The 19,831-nt window shown below is 37.3% G+C and overlaps 1 protein-coding gene and 1 pseudogene across 16 annotated transcripts in view; one reads left to right on the forward strand and one right to left on the reverse strand.

Annotated features, from left to right (window-relative positions):
- Positions 1 to 19,831, forward strand: part of DNAH12 (dynein, axonemal, heavy chain 12) — a 192,246-nt gene that overhangs the window by 10,725 nt on the left and 161,690 nt on the right. For all 16 annotated transcript variants that reach the window (XM_010851635.1, XM_010851634.1, XM_010851636.1 and 13 more), the window contains exons 2-5: positions 2,265 to 2,493; positions 3,147 to 3,347; positions 11,590 to 11,671; positions 11,865 to 11,891. In XM_010851635.1, coding sequence (XP_010849937.1) covers positions 3,178 to 3,347; positions 11,590 to 11,671; positions 11,865 to 11,891 — 279 coding nt within the window. In that variant the 5' untranslated portion in view covers positions 2,265 to 2,493; positions 3,147 to 3,177. The remainder of the gene's footprint in view (positions 1 to 2,264; positions 2,494 to 3,146; positions 3,348 to 11,589; positions 11,672 to 11,864; positions 11,892 to 19,831) is intronic.
- On the reverse strand, positions 17,700 to 19,138 carry LOC104997098 (annotated as a pseudogene).

Below are 19,831 nucleotides of genomic sequence, written 5' to 3' on the forward strand. Positions count from 1 at the left end.
TTCCTGGGCTCCAAAATCACTGCAGATGGTGACTGCAGCCATGAAATTAAAAGACGCTTACTCCTTGGAAGGAAAGTTATGACCAACCTAGATAGCATATTGAAAAGCAGAGACATTACTTTGCCAACAAAGGTCTGTCTAGTCAAGGCTATGGTTTTTCCAGTGGTCATGTATGGATGTGAGAGTTGGACTGTGAAGAGAGCTGAGCACTGAAGAATTGATGCTTTTGAACTGTGGTGTTGGAGAAGACTCTTGAGAGTCCCTTGGACTGCAAGGAGATCCAACCAGTCCATTCTGAAGGAGATCAGCCCTGGGATTTCTTTGGAAGGAATGATGCTAAAGCTGAAACTCTAGTACTTTGGCCACCTCATGCGAAGAGTTGACTCATTGGAAAAGACTCTGATGCTGGGAGGGATTGGAGGCAGGAGGAGAAGGGGACGAAAGAGGATGAGATGGTTGGATGCCATCACCGACTCGATAGACGTGAGCCCGAGTGAACTCCGGGAGATGATGATGGACAGGGAGGCCTGGCGTGCTGCGATTCATGGGGTCACAAAGAGTCGGACACGACTGAGCGACTGAACTGAACTGAATGAGGAAGGCAGAACAAGTAGATTATATATATGCCTTATACATATCTAGTATTTGTATGTTTATATATATGATTTATTACAGGAAACTAACTGGCTTATGCAACTTAGGGGGCTAGTGAATCAAGTCCAAGATCTCTAGGGATAGGCTATCAGGAAGGGGAGAGCCAGAGAGGGGAGAGTGATGGTAGACCAAGCTGCTGTTTGGAGTCTAACTCAGGGCATGTCTAAAACTTTTAAAAAGTTCTTCCACTGATTGAATGAAGCCCTCATAATCTCCGTAGTGTAACATCAGGGCCTTGAATTACATCTGGAAAATCTCTTCATCACAGCAGTAGATTAGTGTTTGAATAACTGGATGAAGGTGTGTGCAGAATATAAAAAGCTACTGTCCTCCTTTCAGTCCCTAACCAGATTGACATGTTTAAAAACCATCACAGAGGGGACTTTCTTGATGGTCCGATGGCTAAGACTCTGTGCTCCCAATGCAAGGGGAGTGGGTTTGATCCCTGGTCAGAGAACTAGATCCCGCATGCTGCAACTAAAAATCCTGCATGCCGCAACTAAGACCCTGAGCAGCCAAATTAAGAATGAATGTAAAAACAATACTGATAAAACAAAAAGTCTTTCCCAACTAAAAAACCACATGAAATTAACCAGGTTTTTGTTTAAAAAAAATACATATATCGTATGATAGTGCTTGTATGTGGAATCTGAAAGATGACACAAACGAACTTAGCAAAATATAAATAGACTCACAGATACAGAAAACAAACTTATGCTTACCAAAAGGTAAAGTGGGAGGATGAATTAGGAGTTTGATTAAAATATTCACATTTACTATATATAAAATAGACAACCAACAAGGACCTACTGTATAGCACAGGAAACTGTACTCCTTATCTTTTAATAACCTATAATGGAAAAATATCTAAAAAAAGAATATATACAGATATATAACTGAATCAGTTTGCTGTACACTTGAAACTAACACAACGTTGTAAATCAACTATATTTCATTATAAAATTTTTAAAAAGACTGTGACAAAAAAAAAAAAACAAGTGTTTTGTTTTCTACAAAAAGATAGGCTGCTTTTACAAGGTCTGAGGAATTTCAGTTTGTTCATTCACTGACTCAAATGATGTTTTTTATAGGAACTATTGTGTGCCAGGATAGGCTGTACTCTCATTTAAAAAAATTCTTTACATACTCACTGGCACATAGAAGATGCTCAAATATTTATTGAATGACTATGCCATCAATGCACCACTAGATTTTATTCATCTGCTGATTTTATTTATGCACATGGTATTTGTGTAGGCCGTCATCACTTAGATGGAGTATCCATTGTGCAGTCTCAAACAGCAACGTTTCAAGTTTCTTTCTCCAAGCATATTCAAAGCATGTACACACATAACTTTTTCTGCCAAGAATTTCCTGAAGGAAATGCGCAGTCGAAACAAATAGCAAGTAGAGAAACAAGATAAATTAAATTCTTGATTGGTTATAATATTTACAGGGAAGTCGCTAGGGGACACCTGAAGACTTGATCTGCCTTGACAGTGAGTGTTTTACATGAATCTGTTTCCAGCAATTCCACCGTCCTCATTCACCCACCCTCCATTTACTAGAGTAATGAATATTATTGTTATGATAATCCTAATCTGTCGCAGCTCAGCAACTGCCTCTCCAGGCAACATTTACCGTTCTATCCAGTTGCGACCGCGACGGTTTCCATGGCGACAACTTTGTTTCTACGCGGCGACCGCCCAGCTCGGCAGGAACCTGTGGGGTTCCGGATGTTTCCCCATCGTTTTCTTTTTTCCTTTCACCACTGGAGAAGTTCTCTGAAGGTTTCCCTCTTATCCGAGCAGCCGGAAAGAAGTGAAAGCAATCAGACAGGTACTTTCTTGTCCTCAACTCTTCTCTTTACCCCTCTCCCAGGGCAGGAAATTTTGAATTGGATACCCGCCCAAATCGTCTCTTTTTCGAGGCACGATTCCCCGAGTTTTGTGGGCATCCGCGGCAAATGCAGTTGCTATTACAGTTCATTGTTCAGTACTTACATGACATTTCAGATTTCTTAGGCATTTAGTATGCCTATGTTTTGCTTGATCTTAGTGTTGCTTTCTAGGAAGCTGGAAAAGCTAAGATAAAATACTGATGTTTAAAAATATTAGCGATGTAAAGTATCAGCTTTTGGGGGAAAGGGATTATACCTCGACAGCTGGATTATGTTGTTGTGATTTGCATTTTAGGGAAAATTTGAACTCAAAATTTCAGAACTGTGAGGGTATTTAGAGAGCATCTAATCCAGTTTCATAATTTCATCCATGAAGAAGCCCTCACTCACAGGCAAGTGACAGCTTCATTTCTTTACAGCAGTGAATGGTGGGACTCCTAACAGGAATCCCTATCCATTTATCTCAACTACCATTCTTGGGAGGAAGATATAAAGAGACCTAGAACTTTTGATATTGATATGTAAGATACATTATAAATATATTGAGACTAGCTTTTACAATAATGGCTTTATGGACTTTTTCTCTTCACAGTACAGAGAATTTTAATCTTTAGGGGACCAAGATGTCAGATCCAAACAAAGCTGCCATTGCAGCAGAAAAAGAGGCCCTGAACTTGAAGTTACCTCCCATTGTTCGTCCCCCTGAAGACATAGGTGTTGACACACCAGCACAGAGTAAGTTGCTGAGTTACAGACGATCCAAGGAGCAGCAGAAGACAATTAATCAGTTAGTGTAAGTAGCATATTAGTAAATAATCCTTGTTTGGAATTTGAGTGAAATAATCAGTGTTTTCACACATAAAATGTCTTATCTATTTTGGTTGTTCATGAGCAAAATACCATCTTCAAATTCACTTAGGAAAACAATTGAAAAAGTAATAGTAATGAGAATAAATGTTGTACAGTGCTTACAGTGTTTATTCTAAGCATTGTTTTTATTGTTTTACGTATACTTCTCACAACAGCCCTATAAGATGGGTACTGTTGTTACTGCTATTTGTAGATGAGTGAACCGAGGTGCAGAGAAGTAACTTGCCTGAAGTTCTCACAACTTGGATTTGGACCCAGACGGTCTAGTCCTAGAGTTCACATACTTTGAACACCACACTATTCCTCCTTATGATATATGATAACCATACTGGTCCCTGAAAGTAAAAGCAAGTAACTGCGCCTCTTAATTGTCCTTGAGCAAACACTTAGTAAAACATGTTGAAACTACTTGTACTTAAAATTTTTTTCTGTACAGAAGAAAATAGAGTCTAACATCCTGCCCTTTCCCTTCCAATTTAGTGGAAATTAAAACTAATTTAGGGACTTCCCTGGTCTTCCAGTGGTTGAGAATTTGCCTGCCAATGCAGGGGACATGGGTTTGATCCCTAGTCTGGGAAGATTTCACATGTTGCAGGGCAACTAGGCCTGTGCGCCACAAGTACTAAGCCCGCTCACCAAAACTACTGAAGCCAAAAAACAAATGAACAGAAAAACACAGATAATGTAGGCACCAGCTACCAAAGGCTGTGATAAGGATGGTTCAGTCAATTCAGCATTTACTGGGATTTCCCTAGGTACCTGACTCTGCTGGGCTATGGGAATAAATAAGAAAAAGACATTGAGCTCACCTGTCAGCTTAAGTGTTAAGTGAACTTAACACTTAACTACAAACAGGGAATTTCTCTCTGGTGGATTTCTGCTTATCCTTCTGCATTCTCTTTCCCTTTTTGGTCTGCCTCCTTTATGTATATTTTCACAACTGACTACATTTTTCTCTCTGTTATATTGTTATGATCATTTTGTTGCTAGTTAAAATAAGTTAGGGGCTTCCCTGACGGCTCAACAGATAAAGAATCTGCCTGCAGCATAGGAGACACAGAAGACTCCAGTTTGATCCCTGGGTCTGGAAGATCCCCTGGAGGAGGGCATGGCAACTTACTCCAGTATTCTTGCCAGGAAAATCCCATGGACAGAGCAGCCTGGTGGGTTACAGTCCATGGTGCAAGAGTGGGCTACAGTCCATGGTACAAAAGTTGAACACAACTTTTCAACTAAACCATCACCGCCATTAATCACATAACTTCTTTAGAATTACATTTTTATTAGTCAATCTTCTAATCATTTAAATCCAAATGTATAAGGTATATTAATGGTAGTATAGATATTGTTAGATACTTTTACCCCTTTCATTTCTAAGACTCTGATCAATGTTTCAGTAGACTTAGACTAGAGAAAAAAGGAGTTCCTCAAATAATCTCAAGAGTGTCATATTGAACTACTTGAAGTTCCATGAATATATTATATTTTTTACATTTAGTGAAAAAGGAATTTCACAGTTGTTTCCTCACATTTTATTCACTGGAGATTATTTTTCTGCCTGAATACTTATACTGTTCATTCAAGGCTTAGGTTTTGAATCACCTTCTCTGGAAATCCTTATCCTAATCCCTTTTGTGCAGCTTTAACCCTTTCTATAATACATATTTCTCTTACATCTGTTTAACAGATATTAAGTATCTACTGTTTCACAGACACTGTGCTTGTTGCTAGAAAGACCAGAGAACACAACATAAAGGACTGTAGTCTTTTCAGAAGCTTATATTCTGGTGGGAGGAGGCAGATAGTAAACACAATAAAAATGAAAAATAAAAAGATTATATTAATCCTTTAGATGGTGATAGATACTGTGAAAAAATAAAACAGTGGGATAGAGAAAGTGTTTCTAGGAACATTGCAGGTAAGTCTTGTGGACATTATATTTAGAGATTTAAAGAGTAAGAAGCTTGTCATTTAAATAAACACCGGAACACCACTCCAGCAAAGGGGGTAGCAAGCATGAAAGCCCTGAAATGGGAATGCTTTCAGTGTGTTTTAGGAACTGACAAATAGTCAATGCCACTAGAGTATCAGGGACCTGGGGAAGAGTAGAATCAGGTGAGGTCTGTGGATAGAGTTCTAGGAATAAAGTGGGATATAAGGAGTCCTGGGCAGAACTGGGCCCCCTGCTGGGAGCAGGTCCCGGGAACACTTGACTGAGCAAAAATAGAAAATTATTCTGTTGCTTTTCAGATTTCCAGGGATGAGCCACTTCTTCCTTGGCCACTGCCTACCTCTTGATTCAGACCAACATTTCTCTTCTTTACCACATGTAGTCTCTCACACAGTCCTTTGAAATTATCCAGTTTTATTTATCTGCTTTTGATTGTTAACACAAAGAGGAAAAACAGGGAGTGAAAAGGCTCCTTCTTATATTCTTCTCAGCTCTTTTTTTAATTGATTATTTATAGCAGAAGGAGAAAACACACTCCAGAAAATTATTGCTATATTAAAGAGTGGTATTTATATATAAAGAGCTCAAGGAAGTTAGACATATTTATGTTGGGATTGTTACAGTGCAAGGTAGCCTGTGCCAACTGGCATACCAAAGGATAAGGCAAAGTCCTTGAAAGTATTGATTACTGAGAGCAAGGCTGCTTAGGGAGATAGTGGCAGATAAAGGGAAGTCTGGCCTGGCCTGACAATTGACAAAGAAAATAGGAAGAAAGATATTCCAAGTATGTTTTCTACTCCATGTGAGAAAGCCTTTGGAATTTAATTTAGTCAGGCTTCATAAGACTCAACAGGGAAATGAAGCTACTCAAGAAATCTAATTCAGTCTTATACTGTTTTAATAAATGAAGAATGTCTAGAATGTGGAAGAGAAAATTTTTCACTCTGCACTGGTTAAGCAACATCTGGAATTCTTGGCTTATATTTTAAGAGGGACACTGATAAACCATTATAGCTACTGAGGAGAGTGAGAAGTCTTGAAACTGCTTAATTTGAAGGGAACTGACTTGTTTAATGGGGAAGAGTATAGACTCTGGCATTACAGCCCTGCATTCATATTCCATCTCTGCAGCTTATTAGCAATGTAAATTTGGCAAGTCATGTAACTTTACTTATCTTATTCTTCCTATCTGTAAGATGGGAATATAGTGGTTGTCTTGTAGGGTTTCTATGAGAGTTAAACGAGATCCACTCTTATAAAGATCTTAAGTCAGGGCCTGTTGTTGCTGTTCAGTCTTTAGGTTGTGTCCAACTTTTTGTGTCCCCATGGACTGCAGCATGCCAGGCTTCCCTGTCCTTCACTGTCTCTGAGTTTGCTCAAATTCATGAGTCGGTGATGCTATTTAACCATCTCATCCTCTGCCACCTTCTTCTCCTTTTGCCTTCAATCTTTCCCAGCATCAGAGTCTTTTCCAATGAGTCGGCTCTTCACATGAGGTGGCCAAAGTATTGGAGCTTCAGCTTCAGCATCAGCCCTTCCAATGAATAATCAGGGTTGATTGCATTTAGGATTGACTGGTTTGAACTCCTTTCTGTCCAAGGAACTCTCAGGAGTCTTCTCCAGCACCAAAATTCTAAAGCATCAATTCTTCAGCACACAGTCTTCTTTATGGTCCAACTGTCACATCTGTACATGACTACTGGAAAAACCATAGCTTTGACTATACAGACCTCTGTCGGTAAAGTGATGCCTCTGCTTTTTAATACGCTGTCTAGGTTTGTCATAGCTTTTTTTCCAAGGAGCAAGTGTCTTTTAATTTCATGGCTGCAGTCACTGTCTGCAGTGATTTTGGAGCCCAAGAAAATGAAATCTGCCACTGTTTCTACTTTTTCCCCATCTATTTGCCATGAAGCGATGGGACTGGATGCCATGATATTAGTTTTCTTAATGTGTTGAATTTTAAGCCATCTTTTTCACTCACCTCTTTCACCCTCAAGAGGCTCTTTAGTTCCTCTTCACTTTCTGCCATGAGAGTAGTATCATATGCATATCTGAGGTTGTTGATATTTCTCCCAGAAGTCTTGGTTCCAGCTTGTGATTTATCCAGCCTGGCATTTCACATGATATACTCTGTATATAAGTTAAATAATTAGGGTGATGATATACAGCCCTGATGTACTCCTTTCCCAGTTTTGAACTCCTTTCCCAGTCCTTTGTTCCATGTCCGGTTCTAACTTTTGCTTCTTGACCTGTATACAGGTTTCTCAGGAGGCAGGTAAGGTGGTCTGGTATTCCCATCTCTTTAAGAATTTTCCACAGTTAGTTGTGATCCACACAGTTAATGGCTTTAGCATAGTCAATGAAGCCAATGCCTAGGATGTGATAGTCATCATAAATGGTAACTTATTGACAGGAATGGTCAATGGAACTGAATAGATATCACTAAGTTTTAGAGAGGGGTAATATAGAAGAGGAATGTGATTTTTTTTTTGTATATATAGCTCCAGAGTATAGAAGTTAAAAGCATACAGCTCAATATAAGAAATTTGTTTCTAAGAATATGGCAATAAGTTGGGCTACCTCAGAAAATGATGAGTATCATCTCTCCTCAGTCATCCTGGGGTACAGATTGATATTTTTGAGAGTATTCACACAGCAAATAAGGTACTGAACTAGACATGCAGAATCTTTCCCAAATCCACTATTCTGATCATCCGTTCTACAGATATTTATTGACCTTGATGGACACTAAGTGGTATGGATAGAGCAATGAGCATAACAGATATTTATCTATGGCGTTTACTAGTTTAGGCTTATGTGGTTCTGGTGGTCGTCCTTTCCTTCAATTTCCAGATCTCCTTTTGCCTCTGACCATGACTGCTTTGCCTCCTTCAATTGTTCTTCATCATTCCTGTCATGCTTGGCATCCTCCAGTCTTCTTTTTTGGGTCTCTTCTCTTTTCCTTGTATAATTTCTGCTTTGGCCCTCTCTTCTAGTGTATTTAGCCTTTATAAACTGGTAAATTTGTCTTCCTAAATATGTTCAGATGCTTTAAAAAAAAATCTCAGTAACTCCCCATTGTCTACTAAATTAAAAAGCTTGCTATTTGATACTCTTAGCTAGATATTCCAGTCCGCTTCTGCAAACTCATCTCCATCTGTTCCATAACTTCTGGGCAGATTGGACAACCCCTTATTCTCAGTTTTTGCTTTTGATTGATGCCTTGTCTCCCTGTTTCTTAGGGTCTTTTTTGTTCAGATCTGTCTGCCCAAGAAAACTGCATCACCTATGACCCTCTTCTTCATTTCAAGCTTATAGCAGATGCTAACTTGTTCACATAGCCCTCATAGATGCCTTCTGGTAGAGTGAACTTGTCCCTCCTCTGAACCATCAGTGTCTTATACTTCCCCCAGCCCATACTTTTTATATGGCGTCCTGATCTTATCCTTCCACCCTTTCAGTTTATAAATTCCTTGAAATTTCTCACTGCAATATTTTAATAAAGCCTAGTAGGATATCTTGCATATATAAACATTCAGTAAGTATTTATTTGATGACAGATGAATGGATTATATGATAATATAATTTCATTTAAAGAAGTTATATTTTATGGATAATAAATTATACATTCAAAACTATTTATTGAGAACCTATTATGTGCCAGGGATCAAGACCATCTCCAAGAAAAAGAAATGCAAAAAGGCAAAATGGTTGTCTGAGGAGGGCTTACAAATAGCTGGGAAAAGAGAAATAAAGCACTCAAATAAATAAATAAATCTATTTAACAACAACAACAAAAAAAGGGCAAAAGAGATAAGGAAAGATATACCCATTTGAATGCAGAGTTCCAAAGAATAGCAAGGAGAGATAAGAAAGCCTTCCTCAGTGATCAGTGCAAAGAAATAGAGGAAAACAATAGAATGGGAAAGACTAGAGCTCTCTTCAAGAAAATTAGAGATACAAAGGGAACGTTCCATGCAAAGATGGGCACAATGAAGAAATGGTATGGACCTAACAGAAGCAGAAAATATTAAGAAGAGGTGGTAAGAATACACAGAAGAACTATACAAAAAAGATCTTCATGACCCAGATAATCACAACGGTATGATCACTCACTTAGAACCAGACATCCTGGAATGCGAAGTCAAGTGGGCCTTAGAAAGCATCACTCCAAACAAAGCTAGTGGAGGTAATGGAATTCCAATTGAGCTATTTCAAATCCTAAAAGATGATGCTGTGAAAGTGTTGCACTCAATATGCCAGCAAATTTGGAAAACTCAGCAGTGGCCACCGGACTGGAAAAAGTCAGTTTTCATTCCAATCCCAAAGAAAGGCAATGCCAAAGAATGTTCAAACTACTGCACAATTGCACTTACCTCACATGCTAGCAAAATAATGCTCAAAATTCTCCAAGCGAGGCTTCAGCAATACATGAACCATGAACTTCCAGGTATTCAAGCTGGATTTAGAAAAAGCAGAGGAATCAGAGATCAAATTGCCAACATCCGTTGAAGCATTGAAAAAGCAAGAGAGTTCCAGAAAAGCATCTACTTCTGTTTTATTGACTCTACCAAAGCCTTTGACTTTGTGGATCACAACAAACTGGAAAATTCTTCAAGAGATGGGAATACCAGACCTGCGTCCTGAGGAATCTGTATGGAGGTCAGGAAGCAACAGTTAGAACTGGACATGAAACAACAGACTGATTCCAAATAGGGAAATGAGTACGTCAAGGCTGTATATTGTTACCCTGTTTATTTAATGTATGCAGAGTACATCATGAGAAACAGTGGGCTGGATGAAGCACAAGCTGGAATCAAGATTGCCAGGAGAAATATCAATAACTTCAGATATGCAAATGACACCACCCTTACGGCAGAAAGCAAGGAAGAACTAAAGAGCCTCTTGATGAAAGTAAAAGTGGAGAGTGAAAAAGTTGGCTTAAAGCTCAACATTCAGAAAACTGGCATCTGGTCCCACCACTTCATGACAAATAGATGGGAAAACAGTGACAGACTATTTTTTTAGGCTGCAAAATCACTGCAGATGGTGACTGCAGCCATGAAATTAAAAGACGCTTGCTCCTTCGAAGAAAAGTTATGACTAACCTAGACAGCATATTAAAAAGCAGAAACATTATTTTGCCAACAAAGGTCTGTCTAGTCAAAGCTATGGTTTTTCCAGTAGTCATGTATGGATGTGAGAGTTGGACTGTGAAGAAAGCTGAGCACTGAAGAATTGATACTTTTGAACTGTGGTGTTAGAGAAGACTCTTGAGAGTCCCTTGGACTGCAAGGAGATCCAACCAGAAAAATCTAAAGGAAATCAGTCCTAAATATTCATTGAAAGGACTGATGCTGAAGCTGAAACTCCAATACTTTGACCACCTGATGCGAAGAACTGACTCATTTGAAAAGACCCTGATGCTGGGAAAGATTGAAGGCGGGAGGAGAAGGGGAGGACAGAGGATGAGATGGTTGGATGGCATCACTGACTCAATGGACATGAGTTTGAATAAACTCCTGGAGTTGGTGATGGGACAGGGAGGCCTGACATATTGCAGTCCATGGGATTGCAAAGAGTCGGACATGACTGAGTGGCTGAACTGACTGATAATGTGCCAGATACTATTCTGGGTATCGAGGATAAGGCAATGAATAAAATGGTTTACAACACATAATATGTCAAATGGTGCTGAGTAGTACGAAGCAAGGAAAGTGAGGATAAAATGGATGGATAGTGAAGGACGTGCTACTTAGTATAAAGGGTAAGGGAAATCTCTGACAGGGTGACGTTTGAATAGAGATAACACATATAAGGGCCCATATCAGATTAACTTAAAAATTGTGATGTTGTTGAAGTCGCTCAGTCGTGTCTGACTCTTAGTGACCCAATGGACTGCAGCCTACCAGGCTCCTCGGTCCATGGGATTTGCCAGGCAAGAGTACTGTAGTGGGCTGCCATTGCCTTCTCCTAATTGAAAATTATGGGCTATTATTTATAGTCTCCTTTTATATTACACATGAATAATATGAAAATTAAGGACTCATTGATAATGGTAATTGAGATTTATTTTTTATAGAAAATTAAGTAAGATAAAGAACCCTTGAATATCTCTTAAGTATAATTGAAAAAATATTCAAATAATAATGTTTTAATATATCTTAATGTTATATTCAAGAGAGTCATACATTTTTCTAACTGTAAATTTCAGAATTGAAGGAGCCAAAAGGAATTTAGACAGAACACTGGGTAAAAGAACACCTTCATCACCAGAGCCAGATTATCCTCCAACTGTAGGTTTATATTTTCTCTTTAAAAACTGTAATGATATACTATTTTAACTATTGTTTTAAGTCAATCTCAATATAAGTAGTATTTTTAAAGAATAATGCATATTTTAAAACTATTTATGCTTTTATTAAAAATAGTAAAATTACTTTAAAACTTTCTTGATTTAATTATATCTTATTTGTTTGCTTTTGACAGATGACCAGTGAAATTAAAAAGAAAGCGGTGAGTTGAATTTTTTATATTTCTTGTTTTGAAAATGTTCAAACTGTTACAAAGTAGTTCCTTCTAAGACCACCTGCTATATTCCATCCTAGAGAAGAAATTTAGAAGCAGATTATTTCCTCTGCCTAAGGGAACAAGCATGTCATGATGACAGTGCAGGTTTTACAAGTTACATTCTTGTTGCCATTCATTATTTGAGGATTAATTGTAAATATTTTCTGTTCTTGTCCCAAAGAAAAAAATATTCAAAGTGGTAGTTATAAAGGAAATGCATTTCCGTTTTTATTGTGCTGATATTGATGTAATGATGACTGCTTATTTAGAATCTGTTGTGTGCTACTCACATGCTAGATGATAGAAATTAAAAAAAAAAAGACACTGAGTGCATGGGTGACAAAGTGGAACCGTGACGTGCTTGTTGCAAAGATGATAACATGTAAAATTTATTTAGCAGTAAAGGATATGGAAAGTTATGGAGCTGGTAACACAAAAGAGAAATATATGAAGCATATTCCCAAATGGGGCTACAGGCTTCCTAAATCCCTTAAATATCCCTCTCAGGATAGAGGACTAAGGGTACCTTCCTACCGACTGCATATCTTTGGAAGAACCTCATTTTAGCTATTTCAAGTTTTTCTGTCTTTTAAAGTTTTCTTCTCCTCCCTCTGCCTCCCAACTTTTCTAGAGACTTTGGTTGTGGATTTGTCCCTTTACTAGGTGTAAGAACCCTAGTAAAAACAACTCCAAAACATTTATAAATATTTAATGTGGGGCTGGGTGAATGGCAAGTTATTTTTGGGTGTATGTGTTTAACATCCTCATTTTTTCATCTACAGTTTTTGCCTTTAGTGTCTTACAATCCAAAGTAGGTAGCTGGGTATAAAATAATCATTCACGCTTAAAGCCACTGCTCTTGGCAATCTGGCTTCTAGGAACTTCACCACTTCATCACTAATTTCACTAATGACCACTAGTTGCCAAACCAAAAGGATGTTTTCCAATATTTCTCTCCCTAGACCTCCAGGTAACTTTTAAAAACCTTTTATTTTTACATAATTGAATACTTGTTATCAATGTAACAGAATAGATGACTCAGAAATAGACCCACACAGCTATAAACAGTTGTTTCTGACAGAAGTGCAAAAAATCAGTTCAATGGAAAAAGGATAATCTTTTCAACAAATGGAGTGGAGCAATTGGACACTCATTAAAAAAGAAAACAAGGAAAGAAATAAACAACAAAAACCTTCAAACCTCAGCCTAAACTTTGCACCTTGAACAAAAGTTAACTAAAAATTGATCATAGATTTAAATGTAAAATAAAACTATTAAAAAAACTTTTAGAAGAATATCTAGGAATAGGCAAAGAATTCTTAGACATGACATCCAAAGCACAATTCATATTAAGGCCCTAAATGTAAGACTGGAAACCATAAAACTCCTAGAAGATAATATAGGCAGAACACTCATTCATATAAATAACAGCAATATTTTTTAGGATCTGTCTCTTAAGGCAAAGAAAGCAAAAGCAAAAATAAATAGGTCCTAGTTAAACTTAAAAACTTTTGCACGGCAAAACCATCAACAAAATGAAAATATTCCTACTGAATGGGAGAAAATATTTGCAAATTATGTGACTGATAATGCATATAAACAGCTCATACAACTCGATATCAAAAAAATAAACAGCCTGGCACTTCCCTGCTGGTCCAGTGGTTAAGAATCTGCTTTCTAATGCAGGGAACACGAGTTCAGTCCCTGGGCTGAGAACTAAGAGCCCGCATGCAGTGGGGCAACTAAGCCCGCATGCCACAACTAAGACCTGATGCCACCAAATAAATAACTATTTTTAAAGACCTGATTAAAAAATGGGCAGAAGACCTGAATAGACGTTTTTCCAAAGAAGACATACAGATGGCCAATAGGCACATGAAAACATGCTCAATATTTGTTCACTCATCAGAGAAATATAAATGAAAACCACAATGAGATAGCACGTCATACCTGTCAGAATGGCTGTCATTAAAAAGACCACAAACAACCAGTGTTGGTGAGGATGTAGAGAAAGGGAACATTTGTACACTGCTGGTGGGAACATAAATTTGCGTGGCCACTATGGGAAGCTGTGGCGGTTCTCCAAAAAACTAAAAATAGAACTACCATGTGACCCAGCAATTCCATTTCTGGGTATATGTCCTAAGGAAACAAAAACACTAAGTCAAAAAGATAAATGCACTCTAATGTTCATAGTAGTATTATTTACAATAGCCATGTAAAAGAATGAAAAATTTCCATTTACAACACCAAGTGAAATGAGTCAAGCAGAGAAAGATAAATATTGTATGTTTTCACTTATATGTGGAATCTAAAAAAATAAACGAAGGAACATAACAAAACAGAAACAGAGTCACAGATACAGAGAATGAACTAGAGGTTGCCAGTGGGGAGAGGAAAGGGAGGAGGAGCAAGACAGGGGTAGAGGATTAAGAGGTACAAACTACTGTATATAAAAAAGCTATAAGGATACATTGTACAGCACAGGGAATATTGCTAATATTTTATAAAAACTTTATATGGAGTGTAGTCTATAAACATTTTTAATCATTATGTTGTACATCTGAAATTAATATATATTGTAAATCAACTATATCTCAATTTTAAATAGCACAATCCATGGAAAAAGCACTAAATTATATGTCATCATGGAGAAGAAAATGGCAACCCACTCCAGTATTCTTGCCTGGAGAATTCCATGGACAGAGGAACCTGGCAGGCTACAATCCATGGGGTTGCAAAGTAGAACGTGACTTAGTGACTAAAACAACAACAATATGTGTCATCAAAATTAAAAACTATTCTATGTGAAAGACTCTGTTAAGAAGATGAAAAAACATGCTACATATTGCAGTAACTTTTTGACAAATCACATATCCAACAAACGATTTGAATTTAAAATATTTAAGAACTCTCAAAACAGTATAAAAGTAATCCAATTAGAAAATGAGTAAAAGACATGGAGAGACATTCTACCAAAGACGATATATGGATGGCAAATAAGCACACCAAGTGCTCAATGTCATTAACTATTGGGGAAATGTAAATTAAAGTTATGACAAGTTAATCACTACGTACCGGTTAGAATGGCTAAAAAAGAAATAGTGACAATTCTAGCTGACTTTTTGACACTGCTGAATATTCATTTCTTTTAAATGCCCTTATACTTATTTTTCTGGTTCTCTAAATATTGTTTCCCTGTCGTCTTCATGGATTTCTCTTCCTTGTCTCTCTGTGGCTTGCTATTCTTTCCTTGAATCTTCCTGGATGATTCTCTTCTTATTTCAAGTACCTTTCATATTTTGATGACTCCCATAGATTTTGATGCACAAATACCTCAAATTCAACATGTCAGAAAAAATGAACTTATCAGTTTCTTCCATAAGACTTCTATTCCCCTTTATTCTTTATTCTAATTATCACTATTTATCCATTCACTCATGACTGAAGCACCAGTGTCTTAACTTCTTTTTCCCCCTTTCCCACTGCTCACCTGCCATATAGTTAGTCCCTGAATGCTATGAATATTTTTACAATTAGTCCTCTTCTTGCCCTAGCCTTAGATTGGGCCTTCATCTTTTGCCTTGACTATAGCAACCATCATTGGCTTCCCGTAACCATAGAATTAAATCTTAATGTGCATGTAAAGCTTTCTGTAATGTGACTCCTACCTATTCTCTTGCCTCTCCTCTTGCCACTCTCTCTATCATATCTTATGCTTCACCAACACAGACTGGCTTATTCATCCTTGAGGAAATATATCATTTCTCACCACACTGCTTTTGCTTGGCACATCCTCTCACCATCCATGCTTCCTTTTACCTGGCTGTATCTACTTCAGCTCAGTTATCATCCCCAGGAAGTCTACCTATTCCAATGAGTTTGGATAGATGACTTCTGATTTGCTCCTATTATGTTAATACTCTGCTTAATTTTGTTATTTTACTTAGCACATTGTTTCAGGTATTCCCTTGATCTTTTTATGTATTACAGTGATCTATTTTCTAGTTTTGAGGCTAGGAATTGCTTCTGTTTGAACATCTTTGTGTCTTTAACAACTATGTTATTGAGTACCAATAGTGAATACTCAATAAATGCTTATTGAATTAAAAAATATAAATAATTATGTTCAATTAAATACAACAGGTATTTTGACAGAAGTATGAAGAGACTACAGTGGGGACCTAAAGTAGGAAGTTTTCAAAAGAAACTTTGAAACACGTGGTTTCACTTAGAAAAATCGGATATCTTTTTGCTGAAGGAAGAATGTATATTCCAGTTGTAAGCATCAAATATATATTTGAAAACTGAGTTTCTGATCTGTTTTCTAATCTGATTAGAAACTAGGAGATGAAGGGATGTCTTTTGGCTATTCTGAGTATTTCAGAAAGAACTGAATTCTAGAGATAAAGATTTAGAACACATCAATATATACAGTTTATATTTATGGTCATGAGACTAGGTGAAGTCACCTAGGGAGAGAGGAAAGAGAAAGAGTGAGGAGAAGATCAGTTTCATAACTAGACAGAGTCAGTCTGTTAAGAGATTGGGGACCACTGCAAGACTTTTAAGATCAAGCAGCGTATTAGTGGAATAGACATAGAAAATAACTCTCTAGAAAAATTTTGAGCAAGCAACTAATTGAAAAATAATTTAAATTAGGTGAAAAAATGTCCAACCAGGCCATTCCTTAAAAACTTATTATTTTGAAATAATTTCAGACTTATAAAAAATTGTAAAAGAGTACAAAGTATTCTCCTGTATATTCACTTGTTCTCATAATAGTAACATTCTTGCCTGCAACAATGATTACTATGGTGGTTGCCAGATAGTAATTTTCTCACCATTCTTTGTATATTTTTTAGTTGGAATTTTGTATTAAGGAAGAACTTGGTCTTTTTTCTTTCTTCACTCATTCATTTATATATTAGTATATGGGCTATGGTTTCCCAGGTGGAGCTAATGGTAAAGAACCTGCCTGCCAATGCAGGGGATGTAAGAGATGTGGGTTCAGTACTTGGGTTGGGAGGATCTCCTGGAGAAGGGAATGACTACCCACTTCAGTATTCTTGCCTAGAGAATTCCATGGATAGAGGAGCCTTGTGGGCTACAGTCCAAAGGGTCGAAAATAGTTGGACACAACTGAAGCAACTTAGCATGTGTGCACTATGGAGTCTTATTTTAGCTATTGAATTAATGTGTTGTTATTGTGGTCTATTTTGATGTTCAGCTGCCCCAGATTTGGCCACTGGGAGCACATCAAGTTGCCTCTTACGTTCTTTTTAGCTTATCCCATCAACACAATAAGATGTTCTGGCCTTATACAGTACTTTTCCTGTTCTAATCCTGAAATCGTCATTTCTCCAAGGATTCTTGGATCTTTTTTAGTAGAGAATGGCATTTAGAAATTGGGGCATAAGTGTAAACTATGTAACTGAGATGTGGTTGCTTCTTGGTTCCTTCAACAGAAAGAGCCAGGAAATTATCTATCTTCCTATCTACCCATCCATCCTTCCCTCTGTCATCTATCTTGAAAGCCTTGAATTTATGCTGATGCCTCCTATTCCAATTCAAAATCACAGAGTTCTGGCCTTCCTTCTTTGCATGTTTGTTACTCCCTTTTCTCACATCCAGAAACATGAATTTTATGAACCATAATATATTTACTTATTTTACTAAATTCTATAACACAGGTAAACAGTTTGTATTTTTTTTAATGATTAATTGATTTATTTGAACAATAGGACAATATAGACATCATTGTCAGACTTAATATGAAATGTTAAATGTTCGATCCAATTTTCCTTCCTGGATAAGTTTTTCTTTCCTATCTCTGTCAGTTTTGAAAACATAATACTAGAAGATGAGGGGCCCAATTCCAAACAGAGCTCCTAAGAGGGAGGTCTTGGTATTGGGTCTGAAATTAGGATAGATATTTGCTGATCTTGCCTAGGTCCAACGAACCAAGGCAGGATCTTCGATAACCCCTCGGCAACTAGGGTCGTAGTACTGAAGCTGGTACTCCCGCTTAAGCCGGGATCTTATGGCCAACCATTCAGCTTGTGCTTTCTGGGTTTCAGAAGATATGTTGTATTCAGCTGGGTCGAGGGTAGTAGGTAGGCTGGCCAAGCACGATGGCTTGTACTTGGGGAACGACATCTTGACGACCCGGTGCCTAAACAGTTTTTAAATTGCTAACTCACGTGAGAAATATACTCACTGTAGTTCAATATTTGTCTATAGTTTTATGTACTTAGCTTGAAGGCATATATCAAAATACTGTATTCAAAAATTAGTTTGGTTAGTTCTATACTCCTTTCAATGTGGCTGTGTTTTTAATTTGAAATCCACTTAGGTTTATTTGTTTCTTTTCATTTTGGCTTTTTCCTCTCATCCTTACTAATTTTCTTTATTCATGTTTTTGAGCATGTGAAACAATAGCATATTTTAAAGTCAGAACTGCATCCAAATCTATACTCAAAGACGCATCCTTCATCCTTCTACCCTGTTCCTCCCCCCAGTACTTTCTCTCTGTTACAACCTACTCCCTTTAAAATAACTGATGATGTTGATTTCTGGTTTATCCTTTCTGTGTTTAATATTTCATGAAGAAACAGATAAATGTTCTTATTTTCCTTTTTATCTTACACAAAATGCATCATACTATATTCTTTTGCATTTTAACTTCACAGTACACCCCAGAAATCCCCCCATATACATTTATAGAGATCTACATTTTCTCCCAGCTTTATTGAGATGTAATCGACACGTAACATTGTGTAAGTTTAAGGCTTAAGATGTGCTGACTTGATTTCCTCATTCATTTTTATTGCTGCACAGAACACACCGGTGTGTTATTTATTCAGCTGCTCTCAAATATTTCTAGCATTCTGTTGCAATGAATAACCTTGTGTAAGTGTGTTTTCATATTGTTGGATGTGTATTTTCAATTTCTACAAGTGGGACTTCTGGATCAATATGTAGTTTAGTTAGAAACTGCAAAATTTCCCTCAAGAAGATTTGTGCCAGTTTGTGTTCCTACTTGCAGCTTGTGAGAATGCTTGATTCACCATAGTCTTACCACAGAATTTGGGCTCATATTTTTTATTTTTTGTCAGTCCTAAAGGTGACAAATGGTATCTCAATGTAGTTTAAACTTGCTTTCTCTAATTATGAAGATCAAACACCTTTTCGTATGGTTAAGAGCCATTTTTGTTAATATTTTTATTGTGAAATTGTGGTTCATATCTTCCTGTTCATTTTTCTATGTATTTTACCCTAACTTTTATTTAAAACTTTAAAAATTGTAATAAAATACACATACCGCACAATTGCACTCATCTCACATGCTAGTAAAGTAATGCTCAAAATTCTCCAAGCCAGGCTTCAGTAATATGTGAACCGTGAACTTCCTGATGTTCAAGCTGGTTTTAGAAAAGGCAGAGGAACCAGAGATCAAATTGCCAACATCTGCTGGATCATAGAAAAAGCAAGAGAGTTCCAGAAAAACATCTATTTCTGCTTTATTGACTATGCCAAAGCCTTTGACTGTGTGGATCACAATAAACTGTGGAAAATTGTGAAAGAGATGGGAATACCAGACCACCTGATCTGCCTCTTGAGAAATTTGTATGCAGGTCAGGAAGCAACAGTTAGAACTGGACATGGAACAACAGACTGGTTCCAAATAGGAAGAGGAGTACGTCAAGGCTGTATATTGTCACCCTGTTTATTTAACTTATATGCAGAGTACATCATGAGAAACGCTGGCCTGGAAGAAACACAAGCTGGAATCAAGACTGACGGGAGAAATATCAATAACCTCAGATATGCAGATGACACCACCCTTATGGCAGAAAGTGAAGAGGAACTAAAAAGCCTCTTGA

Source organism: Bison bison, unplaced genomic scaffold (genome assembly GCF_000754665.1).
Source record: "Bison bison bison isolate TAMUID 2011002044 unplaced genomic scaffold, Bison_UMD1.0 scf7180017864304, whole genome shotgun sequence".
NCBI classification, from domain to species: Eukaryota; Metazoa; Chordata; class Mammalia; order Artiodactyla; family Bovidae; genus Bison; species Bison bison.